The sequence below is a fragment of the Theropithecus gelada genome, chromosome 1 (genome assembly GCF_003255815.1).
Source record: "Theropithecus gelada isolate Dixy chromosome 1, Tgel_1.0, whole genome shotgun sequence".
Classification (NCBI taxonomy): Eukaryota; Metazoa; Chordata; class Mammalia; order Primates; family Cercopithecidae; genus Theropithecus; species Theropithecus gelada.
The window spans coordinates 16,991,193-17,013,591 of NC_037668.1; the positions used below are offsets into that span (position 1 = coordinate 16,991,193).

The 22,399-nt window shown below is 40.5% G+C and overlaps 1 protein-coding gene across 3 annotated transcripts in view; it reads left to right on the forward strand.

The window, feature by feature from the left end:
* Positions 1–22,399, forward strand: part of SNX27 (sorting nexin family member 27) — an 87,058-nt gene that overhangs the window by 22,167 nt on the left and 42,492 nt on the right. For all 3 annotated transcript variants that reach the window (XM_025367004.1, XM_025366993.1, XM_025367014.1), the window contains exons 2-3: positions 4,724–4,955; positions 21,690–21,882. In XM_025367004.1, coding sequence (XP_025222789.1) covers positions 4,724–4,955; positions 21,690–21,882 — 425 coding nt within the window. The remainder of the gene's footprint in view (positions 1–4,723; positions 4,956–21,689; positions 21,883–22,399) is intronic.

The following is a 22,399-nucleotide window of genomic DNA, read 5'->3' on the forward strand; positions in this document are numbered from 1 at the left end:
TAGACATATATAGCCATCTACAAAATTGAAATGTATGTCTTAGCATTTGCAATTATGGGAATTTATTATGTATTTTTAATGGACTATTTCTGAGAGACTAATTACTTTTTTATTACTTTCGTGCATGTCACAGAGGGTCAAAATGGTATTTTGCTTACTACATAGAATGGCTTTTTGCTGTGGTGTATATAGTGATTGGGTTTGTCATATTTCCATTTATACCTAGTTTTCATTGTATATAGCTTCCTTCACAAGTGGTATACAAATCCTGACTAGAACTTTTTCTCCTGCTTTTGGGAATGTTTATGTTAGCTTTGCAATTTCCCTAAGTGGCCAACTTTGGTTGAACAGAAGAAGTCTTATTTGAAGCCACTCCCATTAGCTAGTTTAAGGCCTCTCTCTAATGGGGCCAAATGTTGGTCTTATGTAAAAGTAAGTACTTTATTAAAATTATCAAGTGTATCTTTACAATGCCAAACACATAAAATAAATTAGATATCATCTGCCTAACTAAATAAAAGTTTGATCTTATTTGTGGATTGTTGGAATTTTTGGCCCCCTTAATTTTTTTCCTTCATTTTATTATGAAAAGTTTCAAACCTACAGAAAAATTGAAGAATCGTACAGTGAATACCTGTATACCTATTACCTAGATTCTATAATTAACATTTTGTTGTATTTGCTTAATCACATATGTGTTAGATATTTTTAATGATGTATTTAAGCTGCTGCCTTTCTTTATAAAAGCAGTATATATTGGTAGATAATACCAATACTGACTGGGAAGTCAGTACTTTTGTGTGATAAGAGAATTAGTGCTTCACTGATCCAGTGGTCTTGTGAAGCTGGCTATCTGTGAACCCCATTATCATTGGTTGAGAGCTTGATTATTTATTTTCAAATGAATTCCAACTAGATTACGTTACAAAGACGGAATTGAAAGGCAAGGGAAATTGCTGGTAGAAAAGGTTTGTATCATCAGGGAGGCGAAAATACTACCAACCTGTTTGCCCAATTGCTACAAATACTGTAACACAAATAGCTACCATTTATTGAGTGGTTACCGTGTTCTAGAGCTTCATCTCATTTTACTTTTTACAACAACTCCATTAGCCAATGGTATTAACCCCATTTTATGGATTAGAAAATTGAGATTTAGTGAGATAGAGTAATTTACTTAAGGGCTCATCCATTAAACAGCACAATTGGTATTCAAACTCGTCTGTTTGACTCCCAAACCCATACTTCGAACCTGAAGTCTATACTGCTGAAAGTTTCTCCTTATTGAAGAATTTATATTTTGCATTAATTTATGTCTTCAGAATTGTACAAAGTATTGGGCCACACCGAATTTGAGTTGGTAGAGTAGCCTTCTTGTAAAAAAGTATATCATGTAACACTTTTATGACTGTGAAGACCTCTTCATTCTTGAGGAAGGAGGGTCCTTTTTCAAATCAGACATCCTCGAATCAGACTGACCTTATTTCATTCTCTGAAGAATGAAGGAATTTCCCACTTTGTAGTAAGTCATGGAATGTATAGCATTCCTTCTGTAGTTGAACCAGGTAAATATTAGCAAGTCTGTTTAGAACATGACACTGGAAGTTTTTTCCTGTCTTCTTTTAAAAGAGATTTTTGGAATTATAGTCAATCTGAAACTTGGTCTTAGTAATAAAGAAGTGAAACCTAAGTGAACTCCCTTGCTCCTTGACCCCTCTTGGTATGTCTCACTTAAGTTTCTCTGACGATTTTCAGAGTTTATTTTTGTGAGTGACCCAAGGAATGGTGTATTTTGATTTGAAAACTGAATGGGTGGAGGTATGTATTGAAAGCAATAGTTCTGAATCTTTTGGGAGTTCATATACTCCTTTTTGAAGCTGATGAAAGCTAGGGAAACTCCCCAGAAAAAAATGCATAATAGGCACATAAAAACAATTTTACATACAAATTTTGTAGATCCAGTGACTCCCAAGTCTACCAACAGAGTGCCCTGGATAAAAAATTCTTTAAAGGAAAAAAAATTAGGGAACTGAAAAGTAAGATTTGAGCATCAGTTTTTATTTTTCACAAATGTGCATTTCATAAAATTGATTGCATTAACAGAAATTTTGTTTTGGTATTTAAGATTTTATTTTCTTTCTTTTTTTTTTTTTTTTTTGAGACGGAGTCTTGCTCTGTGCCCCAGGCTGGAGTGCAGTGGCGCGATCTCGGCTCACTGCAAGCTCCGCCCCCCCGGGTTCACGCCATTCTCCTGCCTCAGCCTCCCGAGTAGCTGGGACTACAGGCGCCCACCACCTCGCCCGGCTAATTTTCTTGTATTTTTAGTAGAGACGGGGTTTCACCCTGTTAGCCAGGATGGTCTCGATCTCCTGACCTCGTGATCCGCCCGTCTCGGCCTCCCAAAGTGCTGGGATTACAGGCTTGAGCCACCGCGCCCGGCCTATTTTATTTCATTTTTTTAAAAACAGGATCTTATTCTGTAACCCAGGCTAGATGCAGTGGCATGATCTAGCTCACTGCAGCCTTGAACTCCCAGGCTCAGGTGATCTTCCCAGCTCAGCCTCCCGAGTAGCTGGGACTATAGGCACGTGCCACCAGGCCTGGCTAATCTTTTGGCATATTTTGTATAGAGATGGGGTTTCACCATGTTGCCCAGGCTGGTCTCAAACTCCTGAACTCAAGTGATCCACCTGCCTTGGCTTCCTAAAGTGCTGGGATTACAGGTGTGAGCCACACTGTACCCAGCCTGTATCCAAGATACTAGTATTTTGGCCAGTCTTTAAGGTGTCAACTTTTGCCACTGTGTTTAAAAAAAAAGTATATTCATGAGTTAGCTAAGGTTCCTAGGGATATATGAGATTGTTTGATGATTTCTAAACTTTCTTTTTCAGTTTTTTCTTCTACCATCAAATCATTTTCTCCGACCTAGTAAGTCCAAATACTTAGATAAAAATCTTTTGCCAGTTCCTAACTTAAGATTTCCATTTCTTCTTTAATGAAAAAAAAAAATATATATATATGTATATATATATAACCTCTTTACTTCTTAAACCTTCTGATATAAATGTTTAGGAATTGTTCTACATGTTTTATTACATTAATCTTCACAGCAACTCTGTTAGGAACTTATTATTGTCTCCATTTACAGATGTGGACAGCAAGGCTAAGAAAGGTTAAAAACTCAGTCAAGACCAATTCTGGTACTAATAGGCAGGATCAGGATTTAAATTAGCTCCTGTAACTAGCTCCAAAGCCCATTTTCTTTCCATTTTTACCATGCTGGTATATGTTCATCAGAGTTGATCATGTTTTTTGATCACAAGTCTGACTGAATGAATAAAAAGCCCAAGTTTTCATCAGTGAAAGGGGCTCTTCATTTTTTTCTATAGCTAGCTTATTGTAAAATTACTGATTTTTTTTTTTTTTTGGTATATGAATTAGACTTGTAGGATGTGAAATGTCAGGAGTGCTGCATTTACTGGCTAGATTGTTAAACCCTAAATTAAATCCCAGGAGACTAGCTGGGGGATCTCCTGACTGTTCTGTTTATGTAAATGGATATTTCAGATACCAGACTCTGACAGAGACAATTTCAGTGACTGAAAAGTTTATGGAAGGCTTGTTAGTAAACTTAGTATCATTTTTCAGGAAGGAAAATCCCTAATGGTTTGGAACAGGACTGAAAAAGAATTTAACTCTAAAGGGTATATAAGCTTTAAATGTTAAGTTGATTAGAGGTCAGGTGTGTGTTTCCTACCTCTCTTGGGATAGCCATGGGAGGGAACCTCCAGGCCAGCTGCCCAGTGGTTTTTGCTGAGAGAGCAGCCTGGATCAGCATTCTGGAAGGTAGTTTGGTTTGCTGAGTGAGTTTTTGAGACTCAGCATCTTTCTTGACAAAATACTTCAACAAAACCTTGTACTTTGTTTGCCTTGTTTCTGCCTTTTATACACAGCAAAACAGGAAGGAAAATTAGTAGGCTGACTTACTATTTAACTATAGGTGTATATTTTTTAGTTTGGACTGATTGCACAGGACTTTAAATGAGATAGCATAGAGCAGGAAAAAAGTTGATGGAATCCCAAGAGGTTAATTGAAGTGGAAATTAGTGTATTCGTGAAGAGTAATACCATTTAGCTCCCAAAGTAATGAAACTTGGCATAAAGGAAAATTAAGTTGACTGATTTGAGATATGGAGAGAAATTGGATGTAAATGTAAAGGAATTATCTTCAGTCATAACTTTTTTTGAGTCTGTATTTACAAATTAAGGGAATGTATTTTGTGAAGGTTCTTTTAACAGAGTTCCTATGAGGTTTAAAAAGGACAAAGTACAATTCACGTGGCAGGGCTGTCGAAAGCCACTTTGATTGAATTGTATACATGCTTGGGTAGAATGAGGAAATTGGACTGTTTGACTGAAAAAGCTTTGTTTCCTCCTCAGCTTCAGCCTCTTTCCATGTGCTTTCCTGAAGCTATGTGTGGGATTATTAATATAGAGGAAGGGGAGGTCTTCTCACCTCTTTCCATTTTTTCCCTGCCATAAGTTCACAAAGTTTTTCACATTAGAAACTGTTAAAACATAAACAACTTTTCAGGAACCAAATTAATCTTTTGACTTCATGGTTCATACTGTGTGACACTGGAGTGGGGGCAGGAGGGTGGAGATACAAAGTGTTTGGACCCTTCTGGTTTATGGGATTGTCTTTTTCCCTTTTTCCCCTTAGGAACCACGTGAATGTTGAGGGGGCGACACACAAGCAGGTGGTGGACCTGATTCGAGCAGGCGAGAAGGAATTGATCTTGACAGTGTTATCTGTACCTCCTCATGAGGCAGATAACCTAGATCCCAGTGACGACTCGTTGGGACAATCATTTTATGATTACACAGAAAAGCAAGCAGTGCCCATATCGGTCCCCAGATACAAACATGTGGAGCAGAATGGTGAGAAGTTTGTGGTGAGTGTCAGCCCAACTCGATCCTCAAACATCTAGCTTTTGTTTCCCCTAGTCTTATAATTATGAAACTATTATAGTGATAGATAAAAGACTGCAACCTAGGTCAGTTTGTCTACCAGGAGGATGAGTTCACACATAAATAAAAGACATTGACCCTGATTTATTGCAGGGGGTGAACTACAGTAATGGAAAAGAGTCCTATTCAGCTTGAGTATAATTCCATTTTATTTTTAGATAGTTTCAAGTTTGCATTCTGGTTTGTTGTAAACGTGTGAGGTTTTGTTTGTTTAGTTTCTTTTTTGTTCGTTCTTTTGTTGGTTGCCGTATCTCTTTGCTAATAGTAGTCTCTTATTTACTGTTGATTTTGTGGCGCTATAGGGCAAGATTAATTTAAAAGGATGGTGTCTTTCAAGATATTTGGGTAATAGAGAGGTTCGCCCATTTCAGAACTTAGATGTCTACTCTTCTTTCCACATCATGTTCTTTTTCATTTTCTTTGGAGATATCCGTGTGAATGATTAACTGTGGTTTTTCCCACGAGTTTCCTGAATGCAGTTCCCATGAGCTGTTTCACACATTTCCAATCTGTTGCTGTTGTAGTTATGCAGGAAAGCCCATCTTGAATTTTTAGTGATGTGTGCTAGCCCCTTTCCTGAATGCCTTTCTTTGTTCTTCAAAGCCTAATTGCCACTGATAGCTCAGTCTACTTAATTTTTCTTTTGGTTGCAATATGCTTTATTTGCCTTTAATTATTTGTGGAGTGTTGATATAATAAGAAATGTTCATTATTCTTAGAAAATGCAATGGGTTCTGTTAAATACTGGCAAACAGACTACAGGTGTTTAAAGCTTAACAGTTGACTAAAGTTTCAGTCTCTAAAACTGAGATTTATCCTCCACATGGGAACGAGCTACTAAACATTTATGGTAAATTCTTTTTAGTGAAGAGATAAGAAAAGCAAGGAAGCTAAAAAAGTTGCAGAGGATCAAATAATGCCTGGTTGCATCTGTAATTTAGCTGTAGATAATGGCATGTAGGTTTTATTTCAGCATAGACTTCTGTAGTCTTAGAACCACACACAGAATTTAGAGTTTTATGCTTCATAAGTGCTAACTTTGAGTCATAAGGCATGTAAGAAGTTGAAATCAAGGTCACATCCTAAAAGTAGAGCAGATTGGATGTTGAGCCCTTTTGGGAATTACCTAAAACCTTGGAAACTTGAGAAAAGAAATGATACTACTAATTGTACCTTTGTTTATTTTTATTTTTATTTATTTTTTGAGACGAAGTCTCACTCTGTTCCCCAGCCTGGAGTACAGTGGTGTGATCTTGGCTCACTGCAATCTCTGCCTCTCGGGTTCAAACAATTCTCCTGCCTCAGCCTCCCAAGTAGCTGGGACTACAGGTGCACACCACCATGCCCTACTAACTTTTGTATCTTTAGTAGAAATGGTGTTTCACCATGTTGGCCAGGTTAGTCTCCAACTCCTGATCTCAGGTAATCTGCCCGCCTCAGCCTCCCAAAGTGCTGGGATTACAGGTATGAGCCACTGTGTCCAGCCCACTAATTGTACTTTTAAAATCAACTTTATTGAACATAGTTTACCTATATTAACATTCACCCATGTTAAGTCTACACTTTTACAAGTTTTGACAAATGTACATAGTCTTATAACCACCACCACCACAATGAAGATTTAGAACATTTTCATATCCCCGAAAGTTCCCTCATGCCCTTTGCAGTTAGTCCTCACCTCTTACCACTGCACTTGTCAACCACGGATCAGCTTACTAAAGTCACCATATTTTACGTTTTCCAGAATGTTAAATAAATGGAATCATACCATGTGTACTCTCTTGTATCTGGCTTTGTTCAGTTAGTATAGTCCTTAAGATTGGTATACATTGTTATTTATACCAAATATTTGTCCCTTTTTAATTGCTGAGTAGTAGTCCATTATATAGATTTACTACAGTTTGTTCATCCCTTCATTGTTCATGCACTTGTGTGTTGCTTCCAGTTTTGGACTAGTATGACTAAAGCTGCCATGAAAGAATATTAAATGTACAGGTCTTTATGTAGACATATATTTTCATTGCTCTTGAGTATATACAAAGAAGTGGAATTGCAGGGTGAGTATAAGTTTAACCTTATAAAAAACTGCCAAACAGTTTTCCAAAGTGGCTATACCATTTTTACATTCTCATATAAGGTAGAGAGTTCCATTGTTTCCATAACCTGTTGATATTTTCAGTCTTTTTAATTCTAGCCATTCTCATAGACAGTGATATCTTACTGTGGTTTTAATTTGCATTTACCTAATGACTCATGATGATGAGCTGCTTTTTGTGTGTTTAATGGCCATTCATGTGTCTTCATTGATGAAGTAACTGTTTAACTCTTTTGCCTGTTTGAAAAATTAGGTTGTGGCCGGGCTCGGTGGCTCACGCCTGTAATCCCAGCACTTTGGGAGGTCGAGGCGGGCGGATCACAAGGTCAGGAGATCAAAACCACGGTGAAACCCCATCTCTACTAAAAACACAAAAAATTAGCCGGGCGCAGTGGCGGGCGCCTGTGGTCCCAGCTACTCAGGAGGCTGAGGCAGGAGAATGGCGTGAACCCGGGAGGCGCAGCTTGCAGTGAGCCGAGATCGCACCGCTGCACTCCAATCTGGGCGACAGAGTGAGACTCCGCCTCAAAAAAATCACAAAAAAATTAGCCGGGCATGGTGGCGGGCGCCTGTAGTCCCAGCTATTCGGGAGGCTGAGGCAGGAGAACCATGTGAACTTGGGAGGCAGAGGTTGCAGTGAGCCGAGATCGCGCCACTGAACTCCAGCCTGGGCGACAGAGCCAGACTCTGTCTCAAAAAAAAAAAAAAAAAAAAAATTAGGTTGTTTGTAGTATTATTTTGTTGTAGAGGTTCTTTATATATTCTGGCTCTACAAGTCCTTTATCAGATATATATATATATATATAAACAAATATATATTTTCCAGTAGCTTGAAAAAGGACTTAGATAAACCAGGCGCAGTGGCTCACGCCTGTAACCCCAGTACTTTGGAAGGCTGAGGTGGGCGGATCACCTGAGGTCGGTGGATCACCTGAGGTCAGGAGCTCCAGACCAGGCTGGCCAATACGGTGAAACCCCGTCACTACTAAAAATACAAAAATAAGCCAGGCATGGTGGCAGGAGCCTGTAATCCCAGCTACTCGGTAGGCTGAGTCAGAAGAATCACTTGAACCGGGGAGGCCCACGTTGCAGTGAGCTGAGATTGTGCCATTGCACTCTAGCCTGGGCAACAAGAGTGAAACTCTGTCTCAAAAAAAAAAAGAAAAAGGACTTAAGATGTTTTGTAAATATTTGAGTTTGTGACTTGCCTTTTCATTTTTAAAAACAGTATCTTTCAAAGAACAGAAATTTTAAATTTTGATACAGTCTAGTTTATCAGTTTTTAAATTTATGGGTAATGCAATTGTGTTCTAAGAAATCTGCCTAACCCAAGGACCCTAATCTTTTATGTTTTCTTACAGTTTTATAGTTTCAGCTATCTTTTTTTTGTAAGAACTTTATTATTTATTTATTTATTTATTTATTTATTTATTTATTTATTTTGAGATAGAGTCTCGCTCTGTCGCCCAGGCTGGAGTGCAGTGGCCTGATCTTGGCCCACTGTAAGCTCCGCCTCCCGGGTTCACGCCATTCTCCTGCCTCAGCTTCCTGAGTAGCTGGGACTACAGGTGTCTGCCACCACGCCCTGCTAATTTTTTTGTAGTTTTAGTAGAGACGGAGTTTCACTGTGTTAGCCAGGATGGTCTCGATCTCCTGACATCGTGATCCACCCGCCTCGGCCTCCCAAAGTGCTGGGATTACAGGCGTGAGCCACCGTGCCCTGCCTGTTTTTTATTTTTATTTTATTTTATTTTTTGAGGCGAAATTTCGCTCTTGTTGCCCAGGCTGAAGTGCAGTGGCGTGATCTTGGCTCACTGCAGCCTCTGCCTCCTGGTTTCAAGTGATTCTCCTGCCTCAGCCTCCCGGAGTAGCTGGGATTACAGGCATGTGCTACCACCCTGGCTAATTTTGTGTTTTAGTAGAGACAGGGTTTCTCCATGTTGGTCAGGCTGGTCTGGAACTCCCAACCTCAGGTGATCCGTCCGCCTTGGCCTCCCAAAGTACTGGGATTACAGGCATGAGCAACCCCACCTGGACTTTCATTTTGTATGTATGTATGTATATATGTATGTATGTATGTATTTTGAGAGGGAGTCTCCCTCTGTCACTCAGCCTGGAATGCAGTGGTGTGATCTCGGCTCACTGCAACCTCTGCCTCCTGGGTTCAAGCAATTCTCCTGCCTCAGCCTCCCCAGCAGCTGGGACTACAGGCACACACCACTGTGCCTAGCTAATTTTTGTGTTTTTAGTAGAGATAGGGTTTCACCGTGTTGGCCAGGCTGGTCTTGAACTTCTGACCTCATGATCTGCCTGCCTTGGACTCCCAAAGTGCTGGGATTGCAGGTGTGAGCCACCGCTCCCAGCCATAAGAACTTTATTAAGATATGATTTATATACCGTAAGTTCACCTAAAGTGCACAATTTAGTTTTCTTTTTTTAATTTTTAATTTTTTTATTTTTTAGATGGAGTTTTGCTCTTGTTGCTCAGGCTGGAGTGCAATAGCGCAATCTTGGCTCACTGCAACCTCTGCCTCCCGGGTTCAAGCAATTCTCCTGCCTCAGCCTCCTGAGTAGTTGGGATTACAGGCATGCGCCAGCATGCTCAGCTAATTTTGTATTTTTAGTAGAGATGGGGTTTCTCCATGTTGTTCAGGCTGACTCGAACTCCCGACCTCAGGTAATCCACCAGCCTTGGCCTCCCAATTAGCTGGGATTACAGGCTTGAGCCACCGCTCCTGGCTAATTTAGTTTTTAGTGTGTTCACAGAGATTGCAGTGAGCTGGGATCACACTACTGCACTCTAGCCTGGGTGACAAAGTGAGACTTCGTCTCAAAGAAAAAAAATAGATAAATAAAAGTACAATTAGTGGTTTCATTCCTTTTCTCAAGTTCCCAAGGTTTTAGGTAATTCCCAAAAGGTCTCAACATCCAGTCTGCTCTACTTTTGGGACATGACCTTGATTTCAACTTCTTACATGTCTTATGACTCAAAGTTAGCACTTTTGAAGCATAAAACAAATTTATAACATTTTCATTACCTCAGAAAGAACCTCATTCCTTGTACCCATCATTTTCCAAACCTCCCATCCCCTCCAGTTCTAGGAAAGCACTAATCTATCCTCTGTCTTATAGATTTGCTATTCTGGACATTTCATAGAAATGGAATCATGAGGTTTTTTTTTAACTGGCTTCTTTCACTTGGCATAATATTTTTGAGGCTTATTCAAGTTGTAGCACACATCAGTACTTCATTTTAACATTCTGTTATATAGATATACCACTTTTATTTATCCATTCTTCAATTGATGGACATCTGGGTTCCTTCCACTTTTGTCTATTATGTTTGTTTGTTTGTTTGTTTTTGAGTGTCAGCTAGGCTGCAGTGCATTGGAGCAATATTGGCTCACTGCAGCCTCTGCCTCCTGGGTCCAAGCGATTCCCCTGCCTCAGGCCCACTGAGTAGCTGGGATTACAGACATGCACCACCACACCCGGCTAATTTTTGTATTTTTAGTAGAGATGAGGTTTTGCCATGTTGGCCAGGCTGGTCTCAAACTCCTGACCTCAGGTGATCCACCCGCCTCGCCTCCCAAAGTGCTGGGATTACAGGTGTTAGCCACTGCGCCCGACCAGGGTCAAGGTTTTGTTTTTGATTTTGTTTTTATATGGATATTCAGTTGTTTCACAGCAACCTGTATTTAAAAGAAAATTCTTTCCCCATTGATATATCTTGGCATCATTGTGGAAAATCAATTTACTATTTCTGAACTTTTTGCTCTGTTTCATTGGTCTGTTCCTTATGTGTCTGAACAGTTGTGTCGTTTTGGGATTGGTTTCTGTTAAATGTCTTTTCCCTTGAGAATGGGTGGTATTCTCCTGGTTCTGTGTATATTGAGTCATTTTGGATTGTATCTTGGATATTTATGAATGTTACATTGTGTAGACTCTGGGTTCTGTAATATTCCTCTGAGGAGTATTGATGTTTTGTTTTAGCTGGCAATAAGCCGTAAGCTGTGTCGCCTTGTGTGGGTTAGAGTTCAAATCTCAGTTTAATTATTTCAGCCTTTGCTGTGCTGCTTCGAGTCTGTATACATCCAAGAAGGGATTAGTCTGAGATACATGTGGTGTTTATTCTTAGAATTAAGGGATCGCCTTCTCTGGTTTTCTCTTGCCTTAGGTTCTCCACTTACTCTGGTAGCAGCCATGGTTACCTAGAATCTTTTCCCTATATGTTTGAGCCAGAAAGATGTCAGGTTCTGTCTGAGTTTTAGTTACTTAGATTGTGCTATTTTGTAACTTATGCCCACAAGCAGAGCAAAACCCTCTAAATGCAGGAGTGTACCTCCACTTGTACAGATCATTGCTCCATGTTTTGAGTCCCCTCCACAGTCAGCCTGCTTGTAGTGTTTAATTCAGACTCCTCAGACAATTGTTTTTGTATTTTGTCCAGAATTTATAGTTGTTATAGTGGAAGGGTTGGTCTACATGAAGTGTATGTACTACTTGAAATGGAGTTTTCAGTTCTGTCAGGTTTTTCTTTATGTATAATGAATATTATATCTTGATGAATTGATCCCTTTAACATTATTTATCTCTTTATATACGTCTCTATCTGTAATGTATCTGTCTCTCTTTATCCCTGCTAATATTCTTTGTTCTGAAGTCTTTCTCTCATATAACACATGAGCCACTAACATATAGCCACTAGTAGCCATGTCACCTTTCTTTTGGTTATTGTTTTCATTGCTATCTTTCCCATTTCACCTATTTATATATTTATAATTAAACTGGGTTTCTTATAGAAAGCTTATAGCTGGGTCTTGCTTTTTTGTCCAGTCTGGCAATGTTTTTATTTGGAATGTTTTATTGGAATCTAAATGTTTTTATTTAGACTACTTACCTTTAGTATAATTATTGCTATAGTTAGGCTAAATGTTTTTTGCTATCTATGTTGCATCATTATTTATTTTTTTCCTCATTTCCTGCCTTCTTTTGGATTGATAGAATATTTTTAAATGATTCTATTTTATCTCTACTCTTGTTTTATTAGGTATAATTTGTTTTTTTCTTGGTTTACAGTATATATCTGTAATTTATGAACATTTACCTTCAAGTTATATATTTGAATTTGTAGTTGTATATACATAATACATAGTACACATATTATATATAGTGTAACACTCTATATAGGTAAATATACCTAATATATATAATTTTATAATATATAATATATATTTATATTGGCCATTTTGTCCCCCTGTCAGATGTTAATTCCTACAAATTAGTGAATTTTCTAGCTTTCCCTCTGTTATTGATTTCTAACATTACCCTGTTGTAGTTATAGAAGATACTTTGCATAATACCTTTTGTGTGTATGTGTGTATGTGAGAGACAAGGTTTCTCTCTGTTGTCCAGGCTGGACACACACACACACACACACACACACACACACACACACACACACACAATATATATATATAATTTAAGACACTTACAAGAGTATATCTCCCCCCTGCCATCCTTTGTGCTATTGTTGTCATACATGGACTTCTGTATGTGTTATAAACTTAATGATACATTGTTATCTTTGCTTTAAACAATTGCCTTTTAAAGAGTTGGGTTTTTTTGTTTTTTGTTTTTTTGTTTTTGTTTTTTGAGATGGAGTCGCACTCTGTCACCCAGGCCGGAATGCAGTGGTGCAATCTTGGCACCCTGCAACCTCTGCCTCCCAGGCTCAAGTGATCTCCCACCTCAGCCTCCTGAGTAGCTGTGACCACAGGTGCACACCACCACACCCAGCTCGTTTTTTGTATTTTTGATAGAGACAGGGTTTCATCATGTTGCCCAGGCTGGTCTCAAATTCCTGAGCTCAAGTGATCTGCCAGCCTTGGCCTCCCAAAGTGTGTTGGGATTACAGGCATGAGCCACCACGCCTGGCATTAAAGAAATTAAACATGATAAAAGAGTTATTTTATATTTGACCACATATTTACCATTTCCTTCCTTCCTTCCTTCCTTCCTCCTTCCCTCCCTCCCTCCCTCCCTCCTTCCCTCCTTCCCTCCTTCCCTCCTTCCTTCCTTCCTTCGTGCAATATTGGCTCACTGCAACGTCCACCTCCAAGGTTCAAGCAGTTCTTCTGCCTCAGCCTCCCAAGTAGCTGGGATTATAGGCATGTGCCACCACGCCCGGCTAATTTTGTATTTTTAGTAGAGATGGGGTTTCTCCATGTTGTCCAAGCTGGTCTTGAACTCCTGACCTCAGGTGATCTGCCCACCTCAGCCTCCCAAACTGCTGGGATTACAGGTGTGAGCCACTGTGCGCAGCCTATATTTGCCATTTCTGATGCACTTTATTCCTTTGTGTAAATCTAGTTTCTGTCTGGCATTAGATTCCCTCTGCTTGAAGAACTTGTATTAATATTTCTTGCGTTAAGAGTGCAGGTCTTCTGGCAACGAATTCTCTTAGCTTTTGTTGATGTAAAAAAGTCTTCATTTCTCCTTTATGTTTGAAAGATTTTTTCAGGGTATAGAATTCTGGGTGGATTCTTTCTTTTCTTTTTTTTTTGAGATAGAGTCTTGCTCTGTTGCCCAGGCTGGAGTGCAGTGACGCGATCTTGGCTCACTGCAGCCTCTGCCTCCCGGGTTCAAGCAATTCTCTGCCTCAGCCTCCCAAGTAGCTGGGATTACAGGCGCCCACCACCATGCCCAGCTAATTTTTGCATTTTTAGTAAAGACGGCGTTTCACCATGTTGGCCAGGCTGGTCTTGAACTCCTGACCTCGTGATCCACCCGCCTTGGCCTCCCAAAGTGCTGAGATTACAGACGTGAGCCACCGTGCCTGGCCGATTTTTAAAATTTTTACTTACTTTTTTAAAGTACCAAAAGAAAAAATCACTCCATTGTAATCCCAGCACTTTGGGAGGCTGAGGCAGCAAGATTGCTTGAGGCCAGGAACTTGAGATCACCCTGAGCAACATACTGAGACTCTGTCTCTACAAAAAATGAAAAAATATCTGGGTGTGGTGACACAATCCCTGTAGTCCCAGTTACTTGGGAGGCTGAGGCAGGAGGATCACTTCAACCCAGAAGGTTGAGGCTGCAGTGAGCTTTGGTCACGCCACTGCACTCCAGCGTGGGAGACAGAGCGAGATCCTGTCCCAATTTGAAACAAAAATCACTCCAGTCTTCTGGTTTTCATAGTTTCTGATGAGAAGCCTGCTTGTTTTAGTTTTTGGTCTTTTCTATGGCTTGTTTTAACCCTCTCTGGCTACCTTCAAAGTTTACTCTCTTTAAAAAACAGAGACAGGGTCTCACTCAGTCATCCAGGCTGGAGTGCAATGGTGCGATAATAGCCCATTGCAGACTTGACCTCCTGGGCTTAAGCTATCCTCCTGACTCAGCCTCCAAGTAGCTGGAACTACAGGAATGTGCCACTGTACCTGTCTAACTTTTATATTTTATTTTATTATTTTATTTGTTTGAGATGGGGTCTTGCTCTGTTGCCCAGGCTGGAGTTCAGTGGCACCATCTTGGCTCACTGCAACCTCCGCCTCCCGGGTTCAAGCAATTCTCCTGTCTCAGCCTCCCAAGTAGCTGGGACTACAGGTGTGTGCCACCACAACCGGCTAATTTTTGTATTTTTACTAGAGACAGGGTTTCACCATGTTGGTCAAGCTGGCCTCGAACTTCTGGCCTCAAGTGATCTGCCCACAGCCTCTCAAAATATTGGGGTTATAGGCATTGGCCACTGCACCTGGCCACCTAATTTTAAAAATTTTTAGTAGAGATGGGATCTTGCTATGTTCCCCAGGCTGTTCTCACACTCTCAGCCTCAAGCAATCCTCACTCTCAGCCTCAAGCAATCCTCCTTCCTCAGACTCCAAAGCGCTGGGATTACAGGCATGAGCCACTGCACCTGGCTTGCAGCGTTTTCTTCTTATCTTTAGTTTTTGGAGTTTCGTTTTTACATGTCTAGGTGGTTGTTTCTTATTTATCCTGCTTGAGGAATCTGTGGTTTGATATCTTTTATTATTTTTGGAAAACTGTCAGCCAGTATGTTTTCAGATATTTCTTCAGCCCACTCGTTTTCTCTTGCCTTTCTGGAGGTTCTAGTTACCTGTGTTTTGCACTGTTTGATACTGTCTTAGAGCTTTTGGGTGTTTTATTCTATTTTAGCTCTTATTTTTCTCCTTAGATAATTTTTATTGACCTATCATTAAGTTTGCTGATTTTTTTCCTCAGTTGTGTCCAGTCTGCTGATGGTACTGTTAGAGGAACTCTTCATTTTTGATACCACACCTTTTTTTTTTTTTTTTTTTTCAGACGGAGGGTTGCTCTGTTGCCCAGGCTGGAGTGCAGTGGCGTGATCTCGGCTCACTGCAACCTCCGCCTCTGAAGTTCAAGCGATTCTCCTGCCTTAGCCTCCCGAGTAGCTGGGACTACACAGGCAACGACTACCACGCCTGGCTAATTTTTGTATTTTTTTTTAGTAGAGACGGCAGTTCACCATATTGGCCAGGCTGGTCTTGAACTCCTGACCTTGTGATCCGCCCGCCTTGACCTCCCAAAGTGCTAGGATTACAGGCGTGAGCCACTGCGCCCAGCCCATGCCTTTTATTTCTATCACTTCCATTTGATATTTGCTTGTAATTTTCACACCTGCTGAAATTCTCCATCTGTTCATACATGTTTTCCACCTTTTCCTTTTGCATGAGGTCTTTAGCATTGTTAATCACTGTTATTCTAATAATATACTGCCTGATAATTTCAACATCTGGGTCATCTCTGAGACTGTTTTATCTCTTGCCATAATGTTGGGTTTCTTTTTTTTTTTTGAGATGGAGTTTTGCTCTTGTTGCCCAGATTGGAGTACAATGGCTCGATCTCGGCCCACCACAACCTCTGCCTCCCAGGTTCAAGCGATTCTCCTGCCTCAAGCGATTCTCCTGCCTCAGCCTCCAAGTAGCTGGGATTACAGGCATGTGCCACCATGCCTGGCTAATTTTGTATTTTTAGTAGAGACGGGGTTTCTCCATGTTGGTCAGGCTGGTCTTAAACTCCTGACCTCAGGTGATCGCCTGCCTCGGCCTCCCAAAGTGCTGGGATTACAGGTGTGAGCCACCGTACCCAGCCTGTTTTTTGTTTGTTTTTTTGTTTTTGTGTTTTTGTCCTGTAGTATTTAACTGAATGTCAGGCATCATGTGTAGAATAATAGTAGAGATGACTGAAGTAAATAGTGTTTGACCTTGGAAATGGGCAATGCTCTTCTGTTAGGGAATTTAGTCAGTTAAGCTGGGCTTGGATTTTGCTATAGCTATCATTACCTTTACTGTGCCATAGGCCTTAAGTTTCTCTAGCCATGGTTTGCTATTGCCTTGTGCTTAGAGTGAGGGCTGGGGTTCTGGAAGTTTAAAAATATTTATTTATTTATTTATTTTTTGAGACAAGCTCTCCTATCTCTCAGACTGGATGCAGTTGTACAATAATGGCTCTCTGCAGCCTTGGCTTCCTGGCTTAAGCATTCCTCCAGCCTCAGCCTACCAAGTAGCTGGGACCACAAGCACACGTCACCACATCTGGCTAATTTTTTTTTACTTTTTGTAGAGACAGAGTCCCACCATTTTGCCCAAGCTAGTCTCAAAATCCTGGGCTCAAGTGATCCTCCTGCCTTGGCCTCCCAAAGTGCTGGGATTATAGACAAGAGCCACTGTGCCCAGCCTGTAGGGTTTTTTTTTTTTTAGACGGAGTCTTGCTCTGTCACCAGGCTAGAGTGCAGTGGTGCAATCTCGGCTCACTGCAACCTCTACTTCCTGGGTTCAAGTGATTCTCCTGCTTCACTCTCTCGAGTAGTTGGGACTGCAGGCCTGCACCACCACGCCCAGCTAATTTTTGTATTTTTAGTAGAGTGAGGTTTCAGCATGTTGGCCAGGATAGTCTTGATCTCTTGACCTCGTGATCCGCCTGTCTTGGCCTTCCAAAGTGCTGGGATTACAGGTGTAAACTATGGTGCTCAGCCAGCCCTGGAGGGTTTTTTTCAGTGTTTTGTCCTTAGACTTTCAGCCACCTGTGCATACCAGTACCACAGAGAAGTTGTCTCTTTGCATTCTTACCCCTCTGCTACTGGTAGACTGCTCTTGCTTTTACTTGGGCTAGACTCATGGTAGAGGTAGATGTTGTGTAGTTCACCCTTAGGCTTAGGCAGAGTCTGTCTCTGTGTCCTAATTCTTTTCCCTTCCTTCTTATTTTAGCCAAACTTGGCCTTGTATCTGTGGTTAGTCTTGGGAAAGAGTTTCCTGTCCCTCCCTCAGCTATAGCAGACCTCTGCTTGGTAACAGTGGAGGAACCTGGGCCTAATATGGTGTCCTGCCTCTCCCCACGGGTATAGAGTATTTTACTTTTACTCCTTCCCCAGAACAAGTGGATCTTTGCCTGTGCACTCTGACTGAGAGGGTTTACTGCCTGTCTTATCCTGTTTTTGCTGCTGTAATAGAATAACACAGATTGTAGGTAATTTATAAAGAAAAGAGATTATTTGGCTCACAGTTCTAGAGCCTGGGAAGTCTAATATCAAGGGGCCACATCTGGTGAAGGCCTTTTTGTTGTATTACAACATGGAGGAAGGCATTCCTAGGTAAGGAAGTGCATGTGAGACAGAGAGAAAAGGGGGCCCAAACTCCTGAGATAAATAACCCACTGCCTCAATCATGACATTAATCATGAGAGTTTTGCCATTACCTCTTTTTTTTTTTTTTGAGACGCAGTCTCGCTCTGTCGCCCAGGCTGGAGTGCAGTGGCAGGATCTCAGCTCACTGCAAGCTCCGCCTCCTGGGTTCCCGCCATTCTCCTGCCTCAGCCTACCGAGTAGCGGGGACTACAGGTGCCCGCCACCACACCCGGCTAATTTTTTTTGTATTTTTAGTAGAGATGGGGTTTCACCGTGTTAACCAGGATGGTCTCAATCTCCTGACCTCGTGATCTGCCCACCTCGGCCTCCCAAAGTGGAGAGTATTGCCATTACCTCTTAAAGATCCCACTTCTTAATACACTTCTTAATCCCTCTTCTTAATGCATGATAGCTGCTTAATATCCTTATCCACTGATTCTTTTGTGTTGGTAATTTCTGAGCCTGTTTCTACTGACTAATTTTTATCCTGGTCATAGGTCAAATTTTCATGCTTTTTTATATGTCTAGTAATTTTTGATTGGATATTGTATATTGTGAATGCAGTGTTATTGGGTTGCTAGATTTTGTTATATTTCTTTAAAGAGTGTTGGATTTTTTTTTTTTTCTGGCATACAGTTAAGCTACCTAAAGATTACTTTGGTCCTTTTTAGCTTTGTTTTTAAGCTCTTTTTGAGTAGTTTAGAGTATGTTTTACTCTAGAACCAATTTGGCTCCACTCCTAAAGCATGGTCTTTTTGAGTTCCCTTCTGAATTCCATGCAGATTTAGGGAGGTTTCTTTATTCTGGCTGGAGGGAAGTTGAGTGATTCTGTAACCTGCGTGAACTCTGGGAATTGTTTATTTACCACTCCCGGCTTATAATAGTTTTTTTCTTAGATTGTTATTCAGTCAAAATTCAAGGGAACTTAATAAAGATTTCTGGAGCTGTCTTGCTTTAGCTCCCTCTTGCATGCTTAGTCCTGCAAATTCTAGCTGCTTTGGCCTCCTTGAACTTCAGTCTCTGTTTATTCAACTCAGTGAAGTTGCCAAACTCTGTTTGGGTAACCCTCCCTGAGCTGCAGTTTAGGAGTTACCTCTAGGCAGAAAGCTGAGATGATGTTAGGGCTCATCGGCTCATCTTGTTTGCTTCCCTTTTCTCGGGGATCACAATTCTTAGCTGCCTGTTGTCCAGTGTCTGAAAATAGTTGTTGCCTATCTTGTGTCCAGTTTTCTGGTTGTATTTAATGGGAGGTTAATTGCCACCTGGAAGTCCACAGATTGTTCTGTAAACGGAGAATATTTTTATTTAGGGATAATTTGATTAAAAATTGATTTGAAATATTTTTGACTTTAAAAGAAATGCCAATGGAACTTTACTTCATATTATATAGAGGAATAAGTTCCAGATGGATTAAGGACTTAAATGACAAAACAAAAAATTAAAAGCTCTTAGTGAAAATATTCACAAAAATATTGGTGAATAGCTTATTGATCTTGGGAGTAGAAAAAGTTTCTTAAGACACAAAAAGTGTTGGTTATAAAAAGATTGATAAATTGGACTCTTTCTAGAATTTAAAAAACCTTAAATAGAGTGAAAAGACCAATGACAGGCCAGGTGCAGTGGCTCACGCCTGTAATCCCAGCACTTTGGGAGGCCGAGGTGGGCGGATCACGAGGTCAAGAGATCAAGACCATCCTGGCTAACATGGTGAAACCCTGTCTCTACTGAAAATACAAAAAAATTAGCCGGCCATGGTGGTGGGTGTCTGGAGTCCCAGCTACTTGGGAGGCAGAGGCAGGAGAATGGCGTGAACCTGGGGGGCAGAGCTTGCAGTGAGCAGACATCATGCCACTGCACTCCAGCCTGGGCAACAGAGCGAGACTCCGTCTCAAAAAAAAAAAAAAAAAAAAAGACCAGTGACAAACTGCAAGAAGATATTCACAATACACACAAATGAAATATTGTGTCAATATATGAACTCCATAAATCAGTAAGAAAAGCAAAAAAACTTAATATGAAGGTAGGCAAAACGCATGAGTAGGTACTTTACAAAAAATGACACTCACATGATCAGTAAGTATATGAAGAGTTATTCAACATCATTAGTAATTAGGGAAATGTAAATTAGGATTACAGTAAGAAATCTTTTCACACCAATTCCATTGGCAAAATTAAGAGGATCTTTTTATATATTGCTGAAGGAGAATAAATTGGTACAACCACTTTAGCTTACATTTTGGCATTATCTCCTGAGGTTGAATATGCATATAGCTCTGCAGTTCACTCAGGGTTATACTCAGAAGAATATCTTTTGCATGTACATCAGGAGGCATTTATACAAATGTTAACAGCAGCATTGTTCATGGTAGCTAAAATCCAGAAACAACCCGAGTGCTCATGAGTGGAAGAACAGATTGAAAACAAACGTGCAACTATGATATATTCACACAACAAAATGCTGTATGCAGCAGAGTATACCACAAAGACATGTAATGTTGTGATGAGACTGTAGTATATTAAGTGAAAAAAGTAAATCCTTTAAAGTCTTGTTCATCTTGATACTCTATTTTTATAAAACCAAAATACCTTTAAAATTAAAATATAAAAATTTAAGGATTATATATAAATGCGAAAAAATATAAAAAGAAAAGCAAGGGAATCATGAACATGGTTGGACATGATAACTTTTTGGGGTCAGAGAAACGGATATAGGGATGTGGGATAGAGGAGGCAGAGACTATATGCTTTGAATTAAATTATTTTCAAGGTCTTAGCTTTGCTTTTATTTTGCTTTTCACATTATCTGTTTACTAACAAAAATTCCACTGTTGCTTAAATCACTTGGTTTTTTTGAGACTGTCTCCTTCTGTTGTCCAGGCTGGAGTGTAGTGGCAGGATCGTAGTTCAGTGCTTCCTCTGCCTACTGGATTCAAACAATCCTCCCACCTTAGCCTCCTGGGACTACAGGCGCATGCCACCACGCCCAGCTACATTTTTGTATTTTTTTGTAGAGACAGGGTTTTGCCATGTTGCCCAGGCTGGTCTCGAACTCTTGTACTCGAGCAATCTGGCCGCCTATCAGCCTCCCAAAGTGCGCTGGAATTACAGATGTGAGCCACCGTGCCCAGGCTGCTTAAGTCATTTTTTAGGCCTTTTCTTTGGAATCAACTTTAGAGCCAGTTTAGGCCACACACAAGTATCAGTTACATTGCTTTATAATCAACCCTAGGTTTTCAGCTCCCTTCAAATTTGCTTGCTTATTCACTCATTATATTTACCACATTGGCTTCAAATGACTTTTAACTTTCTAAAAATAAAATCCACCCTTAAAAACTGGTAATTGCCTGTGAAGTTATTTAAAAGTATGCTAGAGGTCATTCTAATAGCAAAAATAAGATCACGCTCCTCCTGCTGGGTGCGGTGGTTCGAGGTGGGTGGATCACCTGAGGTCAAGAGATCGAGACCAGCCTGGCCAACATGGTGAAACCCCTTCTCTACTAAAAATACAAAAATTAGCCAGGTGTGGTGACGGATGCCTGTAATCCCAACTATTCAGAAGGCTGAGGCAGAAGAATCGCTTGAACCCAGGAGGCGGAGGTTACAGTGAGCCAAGATCATGCCACTACACTCCAGCCCGGGCAACACAGTGAGACTCCATCTCAAAAAAACCCCAAAAAACAAAAAGAACATCATGCTCCTTTTGAAAAGGGGATAGTCCTTTTTTATACATACAACTTTATACATGTTTGTCGAAAGTAAGTCTTTAAAGTGACCTTGAATATAGTTTTTGTTAAATGCATAGTAGAATGCATCTAACCAATATCATCTAAGCGTGACGAGATGATTCCGTGATTTAATTTGTATTAAGTATGCTTTTCTTTTGTTCTTCTCCTTCACCAGGTATATAATGTTTACATGGCAGGGAGGCAGCTGTGTTCTAAGCGGTACCGGGAGTTTGCTATCCTACACCAGAACCTGAAGAGAGAGTTTGCCAACTTTACATTTCCCCGACTCCCAGGGAAGTGGCCATTTTCATTATCAGAACAACAACTAGATGCCCGACGTCGGGGACTGGAAGAATATCTAGAAAAAGGTAATCCAAACCATCAAACTCTACTATATTGAGTAGACATAGGTTCTAGATATGCAGCTTCTAAACTGCATAGCTGAATTTCCGGAAACTCAATAGTGAATGTAAGTCAGGTTTCTGACTAAGTATTGAACAATCTGAACTTTGAAGGCAAAACTGAAATGTCCAGTACAGTGATCAGTAGCCTGTTTTATTGGTTTGTTTAATGCTTAACAACAACAACAAAATGAATGTTTAGTTTTTGATGCATTTGGTGATGCCTAATGGACTTTTTTTTTTTTTTTTTTTTTTTTTTTAAGACGGAGTCTTGCTCTATCACCAGGCTGGAGTGCAGTGGCACGATGTCGGCTCACTGCATCCTCCGCCTCCTGGGTTCAAGCGATTCTCCTGTCTCAGCCTCCTGAGTAGCTGAGACTATAGGCACACGCCACCACACCCAGCTAATTTTTATATTTTTAGTGGAGACGGGGTTTCACCATGTTGATCAGGATGGTCTCGATATCTTGACCTCGTGATCCAT